The 16,806-nt window shown below is 36.4% G+C and overlaps 1 protein-coding gene across 5 annotated transcripts in view; it reads right to left on the reverse strand.

The window, feature by feature from the left end:
* LAMA2 (laminin subunit alpha 2) overlaps positions 1–16,806 on the reverse strand; it is a 531,319-nt gene that overhangs the window by 230,037 nt on the left and 284,476 nt on the right. For all 5 annotated transcript variants that reach the window (XM_046676887.1, XM_046676886.1, XM_046676884.1 and 2 more), the window contains 2 exons: positions 4,233–4,334; positions 2,575–2,786 (listed from right to left, as the gene is read on the reverse strand). In XM_046676887.1, coding sequence (XP_046532843.1) covers positions 2,575–2,786; positions 4,233–4,334 — 314 coding nt within the window. The remainder of the gene's footprint in view (positions 1–2,574; positions 2,787–4,232; positions 4,335–16,806) is intronic.

Here is a 16,806-nt window from a genome sequence, read left to right on the forward strand (position 1 = left end):
CATGGGCCTCTCAGCATTCTGGAAAAGAATGACAGCAAAATGTCACAATTTTAGAAATATCAGTACATGCTTTATTCTGGATGCCTCCAAGTATTAATGGTACTTGGAGAAAACGTTATTCCGTTCAATGATGCAGGCCAGATAGAAATGCTTCAGATTTGTATGTCGATTGGCCATTAACAAAGTGCTTCTGAGCCCTCCAATTCCATTCTCACAGTGAGAACTTCAACTTCAACTTCTGAAGTTGGCAAACAATTGTCCCCCTCTTTATTTTACAAATGAGGTGACTGACATCCCAAGAGGTCAAAGCTATACTTATGTTTACAGCTATTGAATAGCTGAGTTGAAAACAAAAGTCAAAATGCTGACCTGCAGCCCAGTTCTTCCACTGTTCAGTTCCACTGAGCCACAGAACTGGGGGAACCTAAGCCCATTTGCTGAGAGAACGATCATGGAAGTAAATCCTCCTTAAATCAATTGAAACGTGAATTTTTGTTGACATAGCTTCAATTGACTTGTGCTTGCACACAAACTGTATACCAAGTCGGAAGTCTACCATGCAAGGCAAGTTGAAATCAATTCAAGCGTTGTTTTACAAATATGACTTTACCCACTAGTAGATCAGAGATAAAATATGACAAGCTCGCCGACTCAGGATTCATGCTGACTTTCAGCCCACCTAAAGTGGGCAGGAATTTCAAATCTGACATTGGCTTTTACTTCTTGCACCACAGTGCCTTAGGTCATGTAGGCTGCAGAAAGCAGCCACAGACTTGGGTGAGCTCCCGTGTCAGTTCACATAGCCAGGCTCCATGAACATATTGCTCAAGTACGGGAAAACTTCAGAAAGCTTCAAATGAGACCGATGATTTTAAGATGGGTAGACACTGAAATTATCTGACATAAATCAGGGGGAAATGCCTTTGGATTAACTAATCTGAGAAGCAATGATGACAAAAATAAATAAGCCCCCTAGCCACTTTTTGTCAATTTGGTTGTCATTCATTTTGAAAGCCAGAGGACTCATCTCTTTGTACTGTGTAAACATCATGACAATCTCTATTTACGAAATGGGGAAAAAGATAATAAATTCCTAAGTGCTGCTTCTCATCTTCATGGTGTTTTAACCCAGCTTCCAGCAGAACTGCCTATGCAAAAGAGGTACATTGTGCGGCAATGGTTCTGTTATGAATCTGCAGTTTCCTCCTTTGGGAGATGGTAATGATGATTACACTTAACTGAAACACTACAAGTGAAAGACAAACTAGGCAGCACAAGCAAATGATGGAGGCGGAGGAGCATTAGCAACAACAACAAAAAATCTTCTTATATATAAACCAGTATTGGAGACATCGCTTTGATAATGGGTATGCCAACTTGTCAGTTTTAGGTCACACTTGATTATCTAACTCAATCTGATTTACAAGGAAGTTGCCATAATATCTTGTGTTATTTATTATTAGAGCAAAAAAGGAGAAGGGAAGAGAGCTCATTCAGACACAGACGAAGTTGAAATTTTGTCAAGCAAACATCATTATTTTAAAAATAGGGGCCTCCCAGGTGGCGCAGTGGCAAGCAGTAATTGCGCACATTCTGCTTCGGCGCCCCGGGGTTCGCCAGTTAGGATCCTGGATGCGGACATGGCACTGTTTGGCACGCCATGCTGTGTCAGGATCCCACATATAAAGTAGAGGAAGATGGGCATGGATGTTAGCTCAGGGCTAATCTTCCTCAGCAAAAAGAAAAAAACAAGGAAAACAGCAGCCTACTGTCAGCCAGATCCGGGCATGTGTGGTTCAAGCCAGTGACTTCTCTTTTTTAAGGAAAATACTAGAGAACAAAAAGACACCAATCTTTGAAAGTGTTCTACATAATGAACACCTTATATAATTATCATATATAACATTCAAAACAATCCTGAAAAGTAGACACTATTATCTCCGCTTTACACTTGAAGAAATCACGTTTCCATGAGGACCAGTCACTTGTCAAAGGTGGCACATAGACTCAGCATAGAGCCACTGACCTCCCAGTCAGGTGGGCTCCAGAGCTCATTCTCTCTGCTTTACACCATGCAGCCATTATGGTTGTACAGAGTTTTGTAAAGAGACTGGTGGCTATTTAAATGAAGGTGCTTATATTTCTTATTATAAACTATATACTAGTAAGTCAGAAACTAGTTAATAAATTAATGGAAGAAAATATTTTCCAAGCCACTATGAGAACATGAGTAACCCTGGAATTGTATCTCTTTAGTTTCCCATGATCCGAGTCATCATAAAGGAAACTTTATTTTCCAGTATAGCACTTCTCAGCATTGGGATTATTTTTATTGCATGTTCTGCCAGAATTGCAAAGGAATCAATAGTAAAAAAAAGGGCTAAGACAAATTCTTTTTGGGTATTTAAAATTTTAAAGCTTTAATAGAAACACTTTTCAGAAAATCAACACTCCATTCCTGTCTACTATTTGAAGACAGCAAGCCCTAGGGATGTTCAAAGTCACTCTAGCACACACGCATGTTTGCCCCAAGGTAGATGTGGAAACACCAGGAGATGCAGTTCTTGAGTTTACCTGAAGATGGCATCCACCCCAAGGCTGTACGTGATTTGTACGAGGACTCGCTTTAAACTCGCCAGCACTGTCATAAACTCTTTTCTACTGACAGGGGAACTAGTGCCATGTATGGTAAAGAATTCTTCTTTAAGTGACAATGCATGAATATGTTCTTCAGATGGTTGCAGGTACACCTCATCTTGGGCTGTGCTGATTCTGAAGTCTTTTCCCTAAAGGGAAAAAGAATGTATAAAAGGGTAAAACTGTGAAAAAAAAAGAAAGGTATAAAAGGGTAAAAAAGTATTTGTATTTAGATTCTCCACTTTCTGGTTTTTAAATTCAGGTTGGCTTTCCCCATCATTGAGCATATTTCTAGTATGTATGAAAGGCGGAGAAGGCAATTTAAATATTAGCCTTAACCAAATGCATTACAAAGTATAAGCTTCTTGATGACGCATTACCTTGCTTCCTTGTTAACAAGAATAACAGATTACTGACAACTCATACATGTTTGTGATTACAAATACTTTGATTTTAACAAGTGCATAAAAATTGTATATTTCAAATTTATTATGTTATAGTAAATGTGGGTTGTACAGGAAAATGTGGAAGAAAACTTAGAACAGTGTGTTAAGCTATCAGTTTAAAGGGGAAAAAAACAAAAACTAAGCAGGAACAGACCCTGCAGTCTAAGGTTCACAATGAGATAATAGCATTATAATAAGGAGCATATGCACTGACCTATGACATTTAGGTTATCCTTCTCATCTTAGTTCATTCATATTAATAATATATAACTTCTCAAAATTTTACATATAGAGAACCCCTTTCATCTCAAAGGAATTCCAAGATATTTTTCTAGTTTCATGACACACACACACACATAGATGCAATGATAGATATCATCCAGACTTCTTCATTTGATACTGGAAATACTCCTTTTGGGGGAAGAATTTTGTCATTGATTCACATGGGTGAAAGGTTGAAGACAAAGAACAACAGGGCCCGGTGCTAAATCAACATGGACCCATTTGGACTCATAAACGTGCCTGCAAGTGTGTGCCTTTGAGTATGTGTGAGTGTTGCAGGGAGGGCGTGCATCCTGTGAAAGGAGAGGTAAGAGAAAAAGTGGGAGTGCCTCTGAGATAACCAGGTTTGCAGCATTTTGGAATCAGCTATGGCCTTCTGAATCCTGAAAGCAGTTTCTTCTATATATATATTTCTCATCTAAATTAGGAGTTTTGAAGTCAAGATTTAACTACACCTGAATAAGCAAGTTTCCTTTTTCATTTACTTCTACCTAATATAAACAAAGAAGTAGACAATAAAATCTACTGGGAAGCAAGGAGAGATGGAAAAAATACAACTATGTAAAGCAGCATTTGCCTAAACACTTTCAACATACTTATATTCTTGGGAACATGGTCATTATGTTTTTAATTTAAATTCCAAGTCTGGACTAAAGGTATCCTTTATCATTGGAACTAAATGAATATACTCAGTCTAGTAGACACGTCTCCGAGCGAAACAAAGTACTGGCATAAAAAAATTCCCAAGATATGATATTTTTCTGTAGAAGCATGTAAATTAATGGCAAGCCAACCAGGTAAGAAATAACCTCCAATAACATAAGAGTGTAAAATGGTTGAACGTAAATGACCCCCTCCGTACTCTACCTCTAAGATAATCATAAGCTGGAGCACACGTTCTGAATCTTCCTCCTCTTCTTCGAGGTCATATGATATGGTAAATGTCAATTGTCCTCCAGCTGCTGTGAGCTACAAGAGAGGAGATGTGTAATCATTACAGGGCCGGAGATGGGCTATTAAATCACATTTTACTTATTATTTTAAAATCATTTTATTGTTCCAGAGGGCAGGACTTGGAAGAAGCAGAAATCACGAGAGTGCCAAGTAAGAATGATCGACATTTCTTTAGGAGTAACCTTTCTATGAACCTTACCCATCAACAGCGAGCCCGACACAAATATAAATTCAAGTATTATTTTCCCCAGTATTGCAAGCTTGCTGAAATAGGTTAGGGTCCATGAAACCAAACACAGCCCCTCCTGTCATTTTCCTAGTCTGTAGCTTGAGCTTTACAATTCCCAGAGAAGGATCTTCGACAAAATTGGGAGATTTCTACCCATCCCTGAGGGTCACTCACTTTCTATGAGTCTGAATGCTTTCAACAAAGACATCACTCCATTTGACAAGCACTTTACATAGACCATAAGTTAAGCTGGGAAATGTTGGTCAAAGAAAAATTAAAAAGTAGCAGCAAATTTTATTATAGTAAAACCCAATCAAAACTCACAAAGAAAACACACTTTCCCATGTGTAATCAAATATGCTTAGTTTGAATGAACGTTATTATCCCTTTTCATTAAACAAACTTCTTTCCTTCCAATATGCATACCAAGCCCCCTACAATGTATGCTTGAGGTTTACATCTTCTGACATTGACAGTAACCTTGTAGAAAGGGAAAAAAATAGGAAGGCAAGATCATTTATAGGACAGGAATCAACACTGGAGGTTGAGTGACAGATTCAATGCAAATACCGCAGTCCTTTTTTAAAAATTCCACTCCAGCATTGTAAATAAAGACATTCTGAAAACAAAGCTGATGATTTGTATTCTGCTGTTTCCTCCATGCTGACAAGCAGAGCCCCAGCTTCGCAGCCCGTGGCTCTCTGGCCCCTCATGGCAGACCTTGACCACAAAGCAATTCCCAGGGATGCGCTGGATGGAGCAGGAGGAGCCCGGATTCCTCTCTAAGTTGCTCCATGGGGAATGGCACATAGCTCGCTATGGCTGATTAAACAGGATTTTAAAATTGCAGCTCTGCAATGTCTTCGAAGAGCTCATTACATGGAGTTCTACAAGGAACTAAAATTCAGAAAACTTTTATTCCCCAGCTCCACTGAGAAATAGCTCTACTCTGATGTCTTTATATATATAAAATAATAAATATCTGCCTGGACTATAACACTTGGCATTATTGTGAGTAATGAGGGGTGAATCTATGTAAAAGGGTTTTGGTTCTAAGATAAGCATCCAAAATTTCACATAGCGTGCCTGTTCAAAATCAGCCAGACGTCTTCTCAATGAGAGTAGTCTAGAAAGTCAACAGAAAAGAATGCTTTATATATTTCAGAGAGAAATGAACTATTTACAATTTTCTAAAGTAATAAAAATCTTTAGTAGGAGGCAGGGATTGATTTTTTGAAGGACATTGGGACACGATAATATAATGTTGCAAAACTTTTGAGTTTCCAAATGTATTTCTATTATTTAAAATTTGGTTTACATATGATTATTTCTCTGGAATATGTTTCCCTTTTAAAAAAACCTAAAATTAATTCTTAATTTCTTAAATTAATTTAAGAGATTACCATATATATCCAAATATAAGGAACTTAGAATTAAAGGTAATTCCCATTTGGGCAATCAAAAGAGCCAAAATGTGTGTAATTTGAATATTCAAGTTTTTATGACTTTAGATTAAATAGAAAATGTTTTGTTACAACATTTGATTTGTTAATGTAGTTTCCATACCTACTTATAATAGTTATAAAGTCATCTAGTATGTAAAATAATATCATATGGGAGAGGAATGAGGGTAAAAATGGAGAAAACGGGGACAAATAAGCACATAGAAAAAGAGAGGGACCTCATGCAGGTCAATGATAATATACAACATGAACTAAGGAGTAGAATTAATTCAACTTATCCTCCCGAGGGCTTATAAAAATAATAGTAATAATAATGAAAAATTGCTTTTTCACTCACATTTCATAAAACATTTTTTTTTCCAAACTCTTTCACGCATCTTTGATACCCATGCTTTGGGATTATTAGAAACAGTTTTTGAATCATCTAACAACTTTCATGAGTGAATCCATTTTACTTCCACTTAAGTTATGTGAAAAACAGGCAATTTTAAAAAGATGCATGATCCTGTTACCAGATGTTTTTTCCCCGAAGCCGTAAGAACCCATTTCCATAATATTAGAATCATTGTCTTTTTAATTCACCCTAAGGTGCATATTTATGATCACCTCTATGTAATTACTTAGTCGAATGTTTATTTAAGTAATTTTTTAAAAGATTGCTTAAGATATCATCCCACAATTTAGAGGTGGTACCCCTAGGAATAATTACTTAGTCTCTGTTAAATTCCTTTGCCTCTATTTTTCCTTCAACTCCACAAAGTAATCTCTTTATAAGCAATTCAACCAAGCATTTCCTGGTGTTGTTTCCAGCTAATGCATCTTCCCCAAATGGTACATACCATTGTATAAGAGTCTTTGTATTGAGCCAATTATAAAACAAGATGTTATTTTCTGAGGGAGATTATTTTTTGGGGGAAAAGGTTTGAGAATATTCAGAGTATAAAGAGTCCTTTCCTCCAGCTTTGGATGAAGAATTCTCTGCCTCTTCTCCATCTATTTACTGCCCCAGATTCCAAATGCTGCCTTTATTTGGCTCCTCCACATCCTTGCTTCCCCACTCTCCTATAATCCCTTCAATATCCCAATCTTCACTCTCTCCATCAAAGGAAATGTGCACAGGGCTGCCAATCATCAATTGACTGTATTGTTTCCTCTAGCTATTATCTTTGTTATTTATTAGTTTTACTGTCATACTCTGAGATATGGGGTACTACATTCATTTTCTTTATTCCTATCCATCTACCCTTTCTTATTTTATGTCCTGCAGCCTGTCTTCCACCCTTAGTATTCTGTTAAAAGTGTTTCTTGAAAGGTCATTTGTCAACTCTGTCTAGCAACCACAAATGGACCTTCTCTTCAATTTTATTCTTAATCTTTAGGTGACATGTAGTAGTTCTCAAGATTCTTGACTCCTTTGTCTTCTGCTGCACTAAGTGTTCCTGATACTCCTTCCCCTGCCCTGCTCGTACTTCTGTCCCATTTATAGATACATATTTCTCTCTTATTCTGTACTCAGTGTGTGGATGTCTCCAAGTCTCTCACTCTGTTTTGGTTATCCTTTCTTATTGACTTTCCTTTCCTCTCTCATGGACTGAACTATGTTTATAGTCGGTTCCTCAATCTATATCTTTCATTCTGTGCTGTGTCCCTGTGCTAGTTTGCTCATGCTGCCATAACAAAGGACCAGAGACTACGTGGCTTAGACAACAGAAATACAAGATCAAGGTGTTGGCAGGGTTGGTTTCTTCTGAGATCTATCTTCTTGACTCGTAGATGCAGTCTTTGCCCTGTGTTCTCACACAGTCTTCCTTCTGCGAGTGTCTGTGCCCTAATCACTTCTTATAAGGACACCAGTCATATTGGATTAGGGTCCACCTTAATCACCTCATTTTAACTTAATTACCTCTAAAAGTCCTTTCTCTAGATACAGTCACATTCTGAGATTCTGGGGGTAAGGACTTCACCATATGAATTTTGGAGGGATACAATTCAGCCTACAAGATCCAGTACTGAATGATTGTTCAATAATGTCTCACAATTCAACATACCCTAAGTTAATCTCCTCCTCTGGGTCTTCCCAGGAAACAAACTTGGTTATTTTCCCAACTGCCATGATCAGGTCAAGTCAATTGCTTTGTTTCTCTATTTTAAATTGGAAACAGTAAGTGCGACATAACATTGTTTTCTCTTTGTTATTTATATCAGATTAGTGCCTCAGTCCTATTCTCTTGAAATGCTTCTTGTCTAATTTTCTATTCCCATTGGCACATCCCCCTTACTATATCCTCATCAAGCCCTTGAATTCAATTCTCTGACTTCAGTCTTCTTGTTGGGGAGTTTTATCAACTATTGCTTCTGTTGTTGCACTACCCTAAAGAAGAATCTCCAGTGGCCCTGGGATCTATAATATTCTGTGCAGTGTCAGTACTCTCTAGGATCTATGTAGCCCCTCGTTTACAAACACTGTGCAAAGGTGCCCCAGGGCACTGCAGTGAACTCACAGAGGCACTGTGGATACTGTAAAAGTTTGAAGGAAATACAATACCGTATATCTTTTGGACACCACACAAACAACTAGCTTGAGGTAGTTCACACCTGTAATGATAGATAATACTATATTCCTTTAAAGGATGTTCTCAAAATTTTGAGCTATGCTTTTGTTTACTTGCACTTTCAACCATGTCATATCTTTGTTAAGCAAAGTTTTTGGTGGATGCTGTGATAAAAACCAAGTATTGCACAAAAATCAATATGAAACAGGAAATAAAGGTAGCAGTGTCTCATCTGACTATAGGTTTGAGAAGTTGTGTATTACCCAGCAGGCACACAGATCCTACGTAAGTAATTGTGAATATTTATAAAGAAAAGAAATTATTATACCGTCTGAATTTATGTGCATTATCTTTTTAAATGATGGCTAAGTTGTTAGAACATAAATATTTATGAACTTGTTTGGCCCTAACTATCGTGGAACATTTCAGTTGGTCTAGGAGGCACTGAGCAAAAAAAATACGGAGACACTAAGAGCATGAGGAATTGACAAAGTTTGGGAACTTCTGATCTAACCTCTTTTTATATCTATCCATTCTGCTACTTAAGTTTGATTAAACTAATTTTCCTGCTGAAACTATCATTTTTTACAGCTTTACGACCATTCAAGTGCTGATTTTCTTTCTTTGCCTGACTGATGTCATAAGACTGACATAATAATGACACTGGTCATAAGACCAAAGAACAAAGTTTTTCAGTGATATTCCCAAAGTCTACTGAGGAGTCAGTGGCAACCAAAATACATAAGAGAGCCAAAGGATTCTAGAACAGGTAGAGCTCTGTATAAACCAATGCATTCATTAACATTGAATAATTCTAACAGTACATCACATGACACTGGTAAGTATGTGTACTGCGCATAACTTTAATTTTCCACAAGTTTGAACTTTGTAGACTCAATTTATTAAATTTACCTTTGAGACTTTCAAAGTAGTCCATTTGGAGGAGAACATTGATTACTGTAATTTTACAGAGCACTGCCTGTACAGCCAATAGAACATTTCATTTTCTCCTGCTATTTAGGAATAAACTGTCATCATTCTATTGGCTAGAAAAAATAATGGCTTTCCACAGGCAGAAATAAATGCAATTCCAGTTTGCTTTGAGACAATTCTTATATTCATTGGATGGATTAGACTATACTTACCAGAGATGAAAGTTGTATCCCTTTTCAATACAAAGAGACAGCGAATTTAATGAGAATGGTTCATTCCATAAAAGTCCCCAATGACCTAGCCTTTCACCTTTCTCCATATCTATTAAGTGAAATTCTCTTCGGAGAGATTGAGATATCAAATTGAGAAGGCACTATAAGTAAAAGGACCAGCACCCATCCATTCCTGGAGATACGCAGTGCAAAGCCCTTCTCTCTCCAGATTCTCAAATTCACCCCATTAAGAAAAGAGCAACACAAGTAGTTGTTTCCCCTGAGTACCTGTTTTAATTCTACCTTCAGGGGAAAGAAACAGCTTGTTTGCAAGTAACATTATAGTTACTATGCAATACATAACCTAATGTCACGCATAATAGTGTAGTGTGTGTGCAGCACATTGAATTAAAGATTTAATGAGGCAGGAAAGCCTTCCCTCATGAGCAGAAAAGGCTAAAGGTAATTCATAAAACTAAGCTTTACAAAAGTATTTAGTATTCACCTATTTGTGTTCTAGCCTCTCTCTTTTCTTCCCCCAATCTCAAGAAATATGAATTGAAATTTGAAGGATGGGTGATCTATGGAGGACAATATATCTGGAAGGAAATTCTTCTCATAAAAATAAGCCCAGAATATTTGGTTCTCTCGTGTCAGAACATCATCACTCTTTCTCCACTAAATGGTGTGTAAAACCTAATATTTGCTTTTGCTTACCAGAGCAAATATTTCAAGAGGGATATACTAAAATCAAATGAGGTAAAGGCTCTGTAATATTGAGCAGGATAAATGAAACATATCTGTCAATTTCAATTTAATATTACAAACAGGGCAAGTGATTCATCTTTCTAGATTCTGAAGCCCCTGAGCCTTAAACTCTGAAAAGTTATCCCTCCCACATAAATGTTTATTAATGCATCTATTCATGGGGCTCTCTTTTAACATAGACAGGGTATTCCACTTCTGGTTTTGTTATGCTTTTCCGTACATTTATAACATTGGCATAAGAGCATGTTTCTCTCCTTTCAAAGCTTGATAATTATTAGAATATGATAGATGCAAGGGAATGTTGAATTAGAAAACAGGCAGAATTTATAGGGAGGTCTGAAAGTTATATCACCTTTAATACATAGAAAATGGACTAGGAGTTGTGGTGTCAAACAGAGACAATACAGTCTAGAAGTGTTGGTTTGGAAGGCAAGAGACCACATTATGTAGTCCAGGGGATACAAAGAAGAAACCCTTGAGGGACTCTACTGCTTGCCTCTCTTCATTCCTCCCTTCCTTTGTTCTCTCTGCCTTCCTCTCCTGCCTTCTTTCCTTCCTTTCACTCAATCCTTTTCCTCTTCCCCCTCCTTCTCCTCCTCTTCCTCTTCCTCCACCTCCTTCATCACCGTCTCTTCCTCCTCCTCTATATCTTCCTCCTCCTTCTTCTTCTTTTTCTTCTTGGTAGCCATAGCGCAGTTTTGATAGTATTTATTTTACATTAACAACAATGTCCTTTTCACACATGCAGTTATCAGAACTAGTTTGAGGAAAGGCCTGACTTTGGGATTTCTTCCTTTTTGGACTTGGCCACTTCCAACTTGATAAGATAATTTTACATTCCTTTGTATTTTGTATCACGTAAATTTCATAAGTATACAAAGTAGTGATGAAAATTACGAAAGCAACAGGGCCATGGACAGAGTCGAGTGGCAGCTCAACAGAGATGCTCCCTCAGTGTAACTAAAGGACCAACCAGCATCCTTTTAACCTGGTCCTCCAACTGCTTATGGAACTACTCAACCTTATTTATTCTTCCAACTTGCACCATGACATTCCAGATTCTTACAACCTACCTCCTAGCCAATATTGATATACAATGTTTCTTATTGATAATGCCAACAGATATTCATTACAGTGCTTTGATTGGCAGAAGGAAAACAAAATTGTGATAGACCTATCTAGAGGAATTCAGAAGTCAATATAACTTTTCCGTATGAATTTTTGTTAAGTTAATTGTTTATTAACTTGAATGCCAACCTATCTTCAGCATAAGCTATCTGCCTCCTGTGTAACAAAGTAGGGCCCAATTATGCTTTCCCTATACGCAGTCATGGTTCAAAGCAAATGGAATTATAAGGGTTTGATGAGCTAAGAATGTTTTTGGTTGCAACTGAAAACCAGACAATTCTATCTTCTCATATAACAAGAAGGTAGACAGAGGTAGATAAAATTTTAAAATAAAATAAATGGATTGGGGTTTTTTTGTCTTTTCTATTTCACATATTTTCTACAAACCCTTAGATCCATTTGGGGGTCTAATTAAAAATTGGGGATCTAACTTAAAAATATAAACACCTCATAAATAGATTTGCTAAGAAGATGATAAAGTACTTAGAAATATAACATGCCATACAATAAATTAATATTTAATGTTTCCTCCAAGTTTTTTGACTTAGAGAACTACATGCTACTTTGGGACATGCACTAATCAAGTTGAAATTAAGTTGAAATAGGACAATCTCAACAGATGGGCGTAAACGGTAGGAGCCAAGTTCTCTAAACTGCTTTTTGTTATCAGGCCCAGGCCTCAAACTGGGATCTTTGCAACAGCTGTTTGTCTTCTGTTTATGTTGTGTTTGGATGGAATGTTCCATTAGTACTCTTGCTGTAGGTTGGATTAATTTATGTCTAAATATTAAGTACAAAAAAATACAGGCAATACATAATTAAACATTGATATAATCAAATAAACCACAAATTATGCTTTTGTATATACATAAGCTTCTTATTGACTAGGGATTAAAAAAATTTTAAATTCTCTGTCAAGAAAACAAAAAACTGCATGCCAATGATGTACAGCATTGATGCTGATTAAAGTAACAGGGCATATTTTAATCCAAGTTCCATTAAGTTAAAGAGAAACAGATTTACTATTTTCACATAAATGACAAATGAAGAAAAACAAAATATATAATCCTTGTGGGAAATACATGAGAATTTTGTAAAAAGGGATATCAGTTTTGCTATTTTCTGTCTGAATGAGAACTTTGGTTAACCTTTCTCTTACTGCTTGAGTATTTTGTCTTATAAAGATATTCATTACTTTCAATAGTATACGGCTAATATATAGCCCTCCCCCAACTTATTGCAAAAGTAGGAACAAGAGTGTAATAAGTAGAGTTCTCATCTTGCCCATAGGCAATTCTCAATGTTTATACCATCAGCAATGCTAAATACAGCTGGAAGGACTGTATATTTAAATGAGCTCAACTAATTTCAGGTTACATGATTTAAATAGAGGTTATTTTGAAATAGCAGTCAACTTATTTCCCACAAAAGCAGAAGTCATAACATCAGTCTTGGAATACTATTTTGATTTGATGTTAAATTGATCTATCACTATTCGCTTTTCTCTCTTCCCTCATCCGTGGATTCTGCAGGTGATTCTTTATTATAGCAGTAGAAGTTGGTTGTGAGTTTTAGAAGAAAAGATTCCCAGAGGTGCAATGGAAACTAAGTCACACCCCAGAGGAGAACCAACAAGCTAATAAAACACATTCAAATGTCTTCTTCCAGAATAAACAGACACTAAAGAGTTGTGCTAGTTATCTGACATGTCCATTAATATAGGAATCAGATATAAATCAGGTAAAAGATCAAGCTTATTTCTGAGTATTTTCTAGACTTGGTTTTGGATTCTGGTTACGCTTTTAAATGTTTTATGACCCTTGGGAAAGTTATTTATGCTTTCAGAGTCTCAGTTAATTTCCACTAAAATGAGCTGAATTACACCTACCTCAGAAGTTTGTTCTGAGGATGAAACAAGAAAATATACCTAAAATTCCTCACCTGGTACCTAGTACATAGCATATATTCAATAAATGTTGTAAGTCATACTGTTTTAATAAAGATAGTTTTCAAATTAAAATACCATAAATACTTCATACTAAAAACCTAATTGTAATGAGATTTATTTCATGATTCTAAATCTTTAAAATCTTGAGGTTTCTGGACGAGATCACAGTGATGGCAGGATTCAGATCTTATTCATGTTTTAATGTTTCCCCAGGGTACTTTGCATAAGCATTTTACTGATAGTACATGCTGTACAAATATATGCTGAATCTTAATCAAATCTAACACTATATCTCATTTCAATGTGTTATAGATAGAGAAGGTATAAAAAACTGGGACAAATTTGTACTACCCCTATAAGACACCTTGCAGTTGTTATTAAAACAGCCCTTCACTGGTTTCTCTATTCTTATCAGTCCTAAAAACAGACCAAAGGAGATGTCTATTTGAGCTTTTTCGTGATTGGAGCTTTCTGTAGGAACTTACTGTACTGCTGACTGGCAAGCCACAAATGCATTTGTTTGAAAATAAGGAACCTTTAACGTTTGGGAAGTTTGATCTACAGTTGAAAGGAAAAAAAGCAATATTTAAGTCATTTAGACATTTACACACATAAAGCAACTATATGTCTTACTTTTTGCCAGCTTCTCTATACTAGGATAATACTGGAAATTCCAGCACCCACTGATATGTATTTTATAAGTCATAAATACATTTCCAATATGTTCTGATATATTGGCCAACAACATACTCTCTATATGAAGACAGCAGCTAGCATACAGATTAAAGGAAGCAATGATCCAAGTGCAATCAGAGCTAGTCAGAGCGCGTTCTCGAACCTGCCATTTAAGAGAGTGGTTGACAAATTAGAGCTCATCCAAAGAGGTGCCACCAGGATGCTGATGGCTCTAAAAGCTGAGCAAGGGGTTTGGAAAGATATTGGGAATATTTAACCTTAAAAAGAGAAGACGTAGGGAAACACAATTGTTTTCTTCAAACGTTTGAATGTCTACCATGTATAATAGGGAGAAAACTGGCTCTATTTGTAGCACAGAAATAGAACCTATATAAGGAAGTGGGAGGGAGGGCCTACTTTTTGATCCTGTGTAAGAATTAACTTCTCGTAACTAGAATTATTGAAAATGGAATGAACTACCTCATAGGATATCTGTATTCCTGAGGATAATAATTAGAGGTCCATGTGTCTGGCATGATGCAGAAGCAATGCCTATATCTGCTGAGAGGCTGGACCAGATCTGACATCACTGGGCAACTTGCAATTTCACCATGCTAAGTTTTACAGCTAATTGATTAATAGTTGGCTAATTAAATAGTAGGGTAGCCCTTTTCAATTTCTATCATAAAGCACCAGTTAGTAATTAGCTTTACATACACCTGCTGTATGATTTTAGAGATAAGGTATTTACAGGACAGAGCAACACATTTGACTGAGAGAAACGTATTTGTGTAGACGGTATCAGAGAGACGGAATAGCACAGCAGAAGAGAGTGCAACTTGCAGAGTTAGAGTTCTAGGGGGCAAACAGCCAGCTCTGCCACTTATTAGCTGTGTGTGACTAGAGTATTACTTCATCTCTCTTTGTCTCAAGTCTTCATCTGGAAAATGGAGAGGATACAACAGTAAAGACCTCACAGGGTTGTTGTTAGAATTCAATTGAATAGTCTAGAATAGTGCTTGACAGTTTATAAATGTTTAATAAAGGCTAGCTGGTATCATTATTCTTGTTATTGCTGCCACTGTGTAAAGCAACCTCCAAAATTGGGTAACTGTCCAGAGCAAGATTCTCTGACTACCATATCATCGTGACAAATCAGTAAAATCTGTTTTTTCTTAAGTTTAAAAACTACGTCTGGCTTTTTTTTTTAGCAAGATGCAGATAAGATAAAAAATATGGTAGGTCTAAAAAATTAAGGGGAACCAATTACTGAGCCATATATCAAGCTAACATTTGCATGGAACTTTGGAATTTCAAGAGCACTTTTCACATCATTTTATTTAATCCTCCAAATCTTGTTGTATAAGTTTATTAACGTTATCATTATTATTCCAGTGTATAGAGGAGGAAATTGAGGCTCTATGAGGTTAAATTGTTCAAGGTCACTGTTAGTTGAGATGTATCCTTAATGTTTGCTTTTTTAAATACCCCCTCCCAAGACTCTTTCTCACACACTCACACATACTCACACACAAACACACACACATTCAAATACTCTCGGTGTCTATAATAAAAGATCACGTGCTTCAGAATATGATTGACCCACTCTCTAATCTTAGTCCATATATTTACTGTGTGACTTTGGGCAAATTAATTTAATTCTGAAGTATAAGTTGTGTTATGATTACAAGAGAATGAAAATACCTACCTTGCAAGGTTTTTATAAGGAATTCATAAGAGGAACCTAGTAAAACCTATTCTCCATTTTCTATACTAGGCATTTATTTAAACATTATCTCATTTCGTCTCCTAACTATTCTGCAAATTCAGTAAATTTAAAGTAGGTTTGTTAATTTAAGTCTCAGTGCTTGTGTAGAAAACACTACTGTTTCTTAAACATGAAGATATACTATCTTCATTAATAAAAAGAAGCAAGCAAAGTAAAACTTTGCTAAATACCATTTTTCACTCACTGGATTGGCGAAGTTCCGAAAGTTTGATAACCTATTGTATTGGTGCAGGGTTTAGGGAAACAAGCACCTTCACGCATTGGTTAGACTATGGATAAAATCTACAGGAACAATTTGCCAATATCTATTTAAACTACAAACACATATATACATGGCAATTCTAGCTCTAGAAATTTATCCAAGGCTATACTTGCACATACGGGATATAGTTAGGCACATGATTATTCATTGAACAATGTAGTGGGAAAACTGAAAACAGACTACGTCCACCAGTAGTGATTGCTAATAGACATATTAACAAAGATAACGATGGAGATCCCAAACACTCAGCAATGTGCCTTTACATACATTAACCCATTTGCTCCTTAAAACAATACTCACAAAACCTTATGAAAGAGGCATACTATTATTATTGTTACATTTATTTTACAGATGAGAGAACTGAAGCATTGAGTGATGACATAACTTGTTTAAGGTTACAAAGTTGGTAGGTGGTAAAACCAGGATTTGAATCCTCACGCTTTAGTGCTAGAGTCAATGTTTAACCTCCATGAGGACTCGTGAACAAATCTGAGTACCTTCATTCAATGAAACACAATTAACCTACAT

This window comes from Equus quagga, chromosome 11 (assembly GCF_021613505.1).
Source record: "Equus quagga isolate Etosha38 chromosome 11, UCLA_HA_Equagga_1.0, whole genome shotgun sequence".
In the NCBI taxonomy this organism is placed as follows: Eukaryota; Metazoa; Chordata; class Mammalia; order Perissodactyla; family Equidae; genus Equus; species Equus quagga.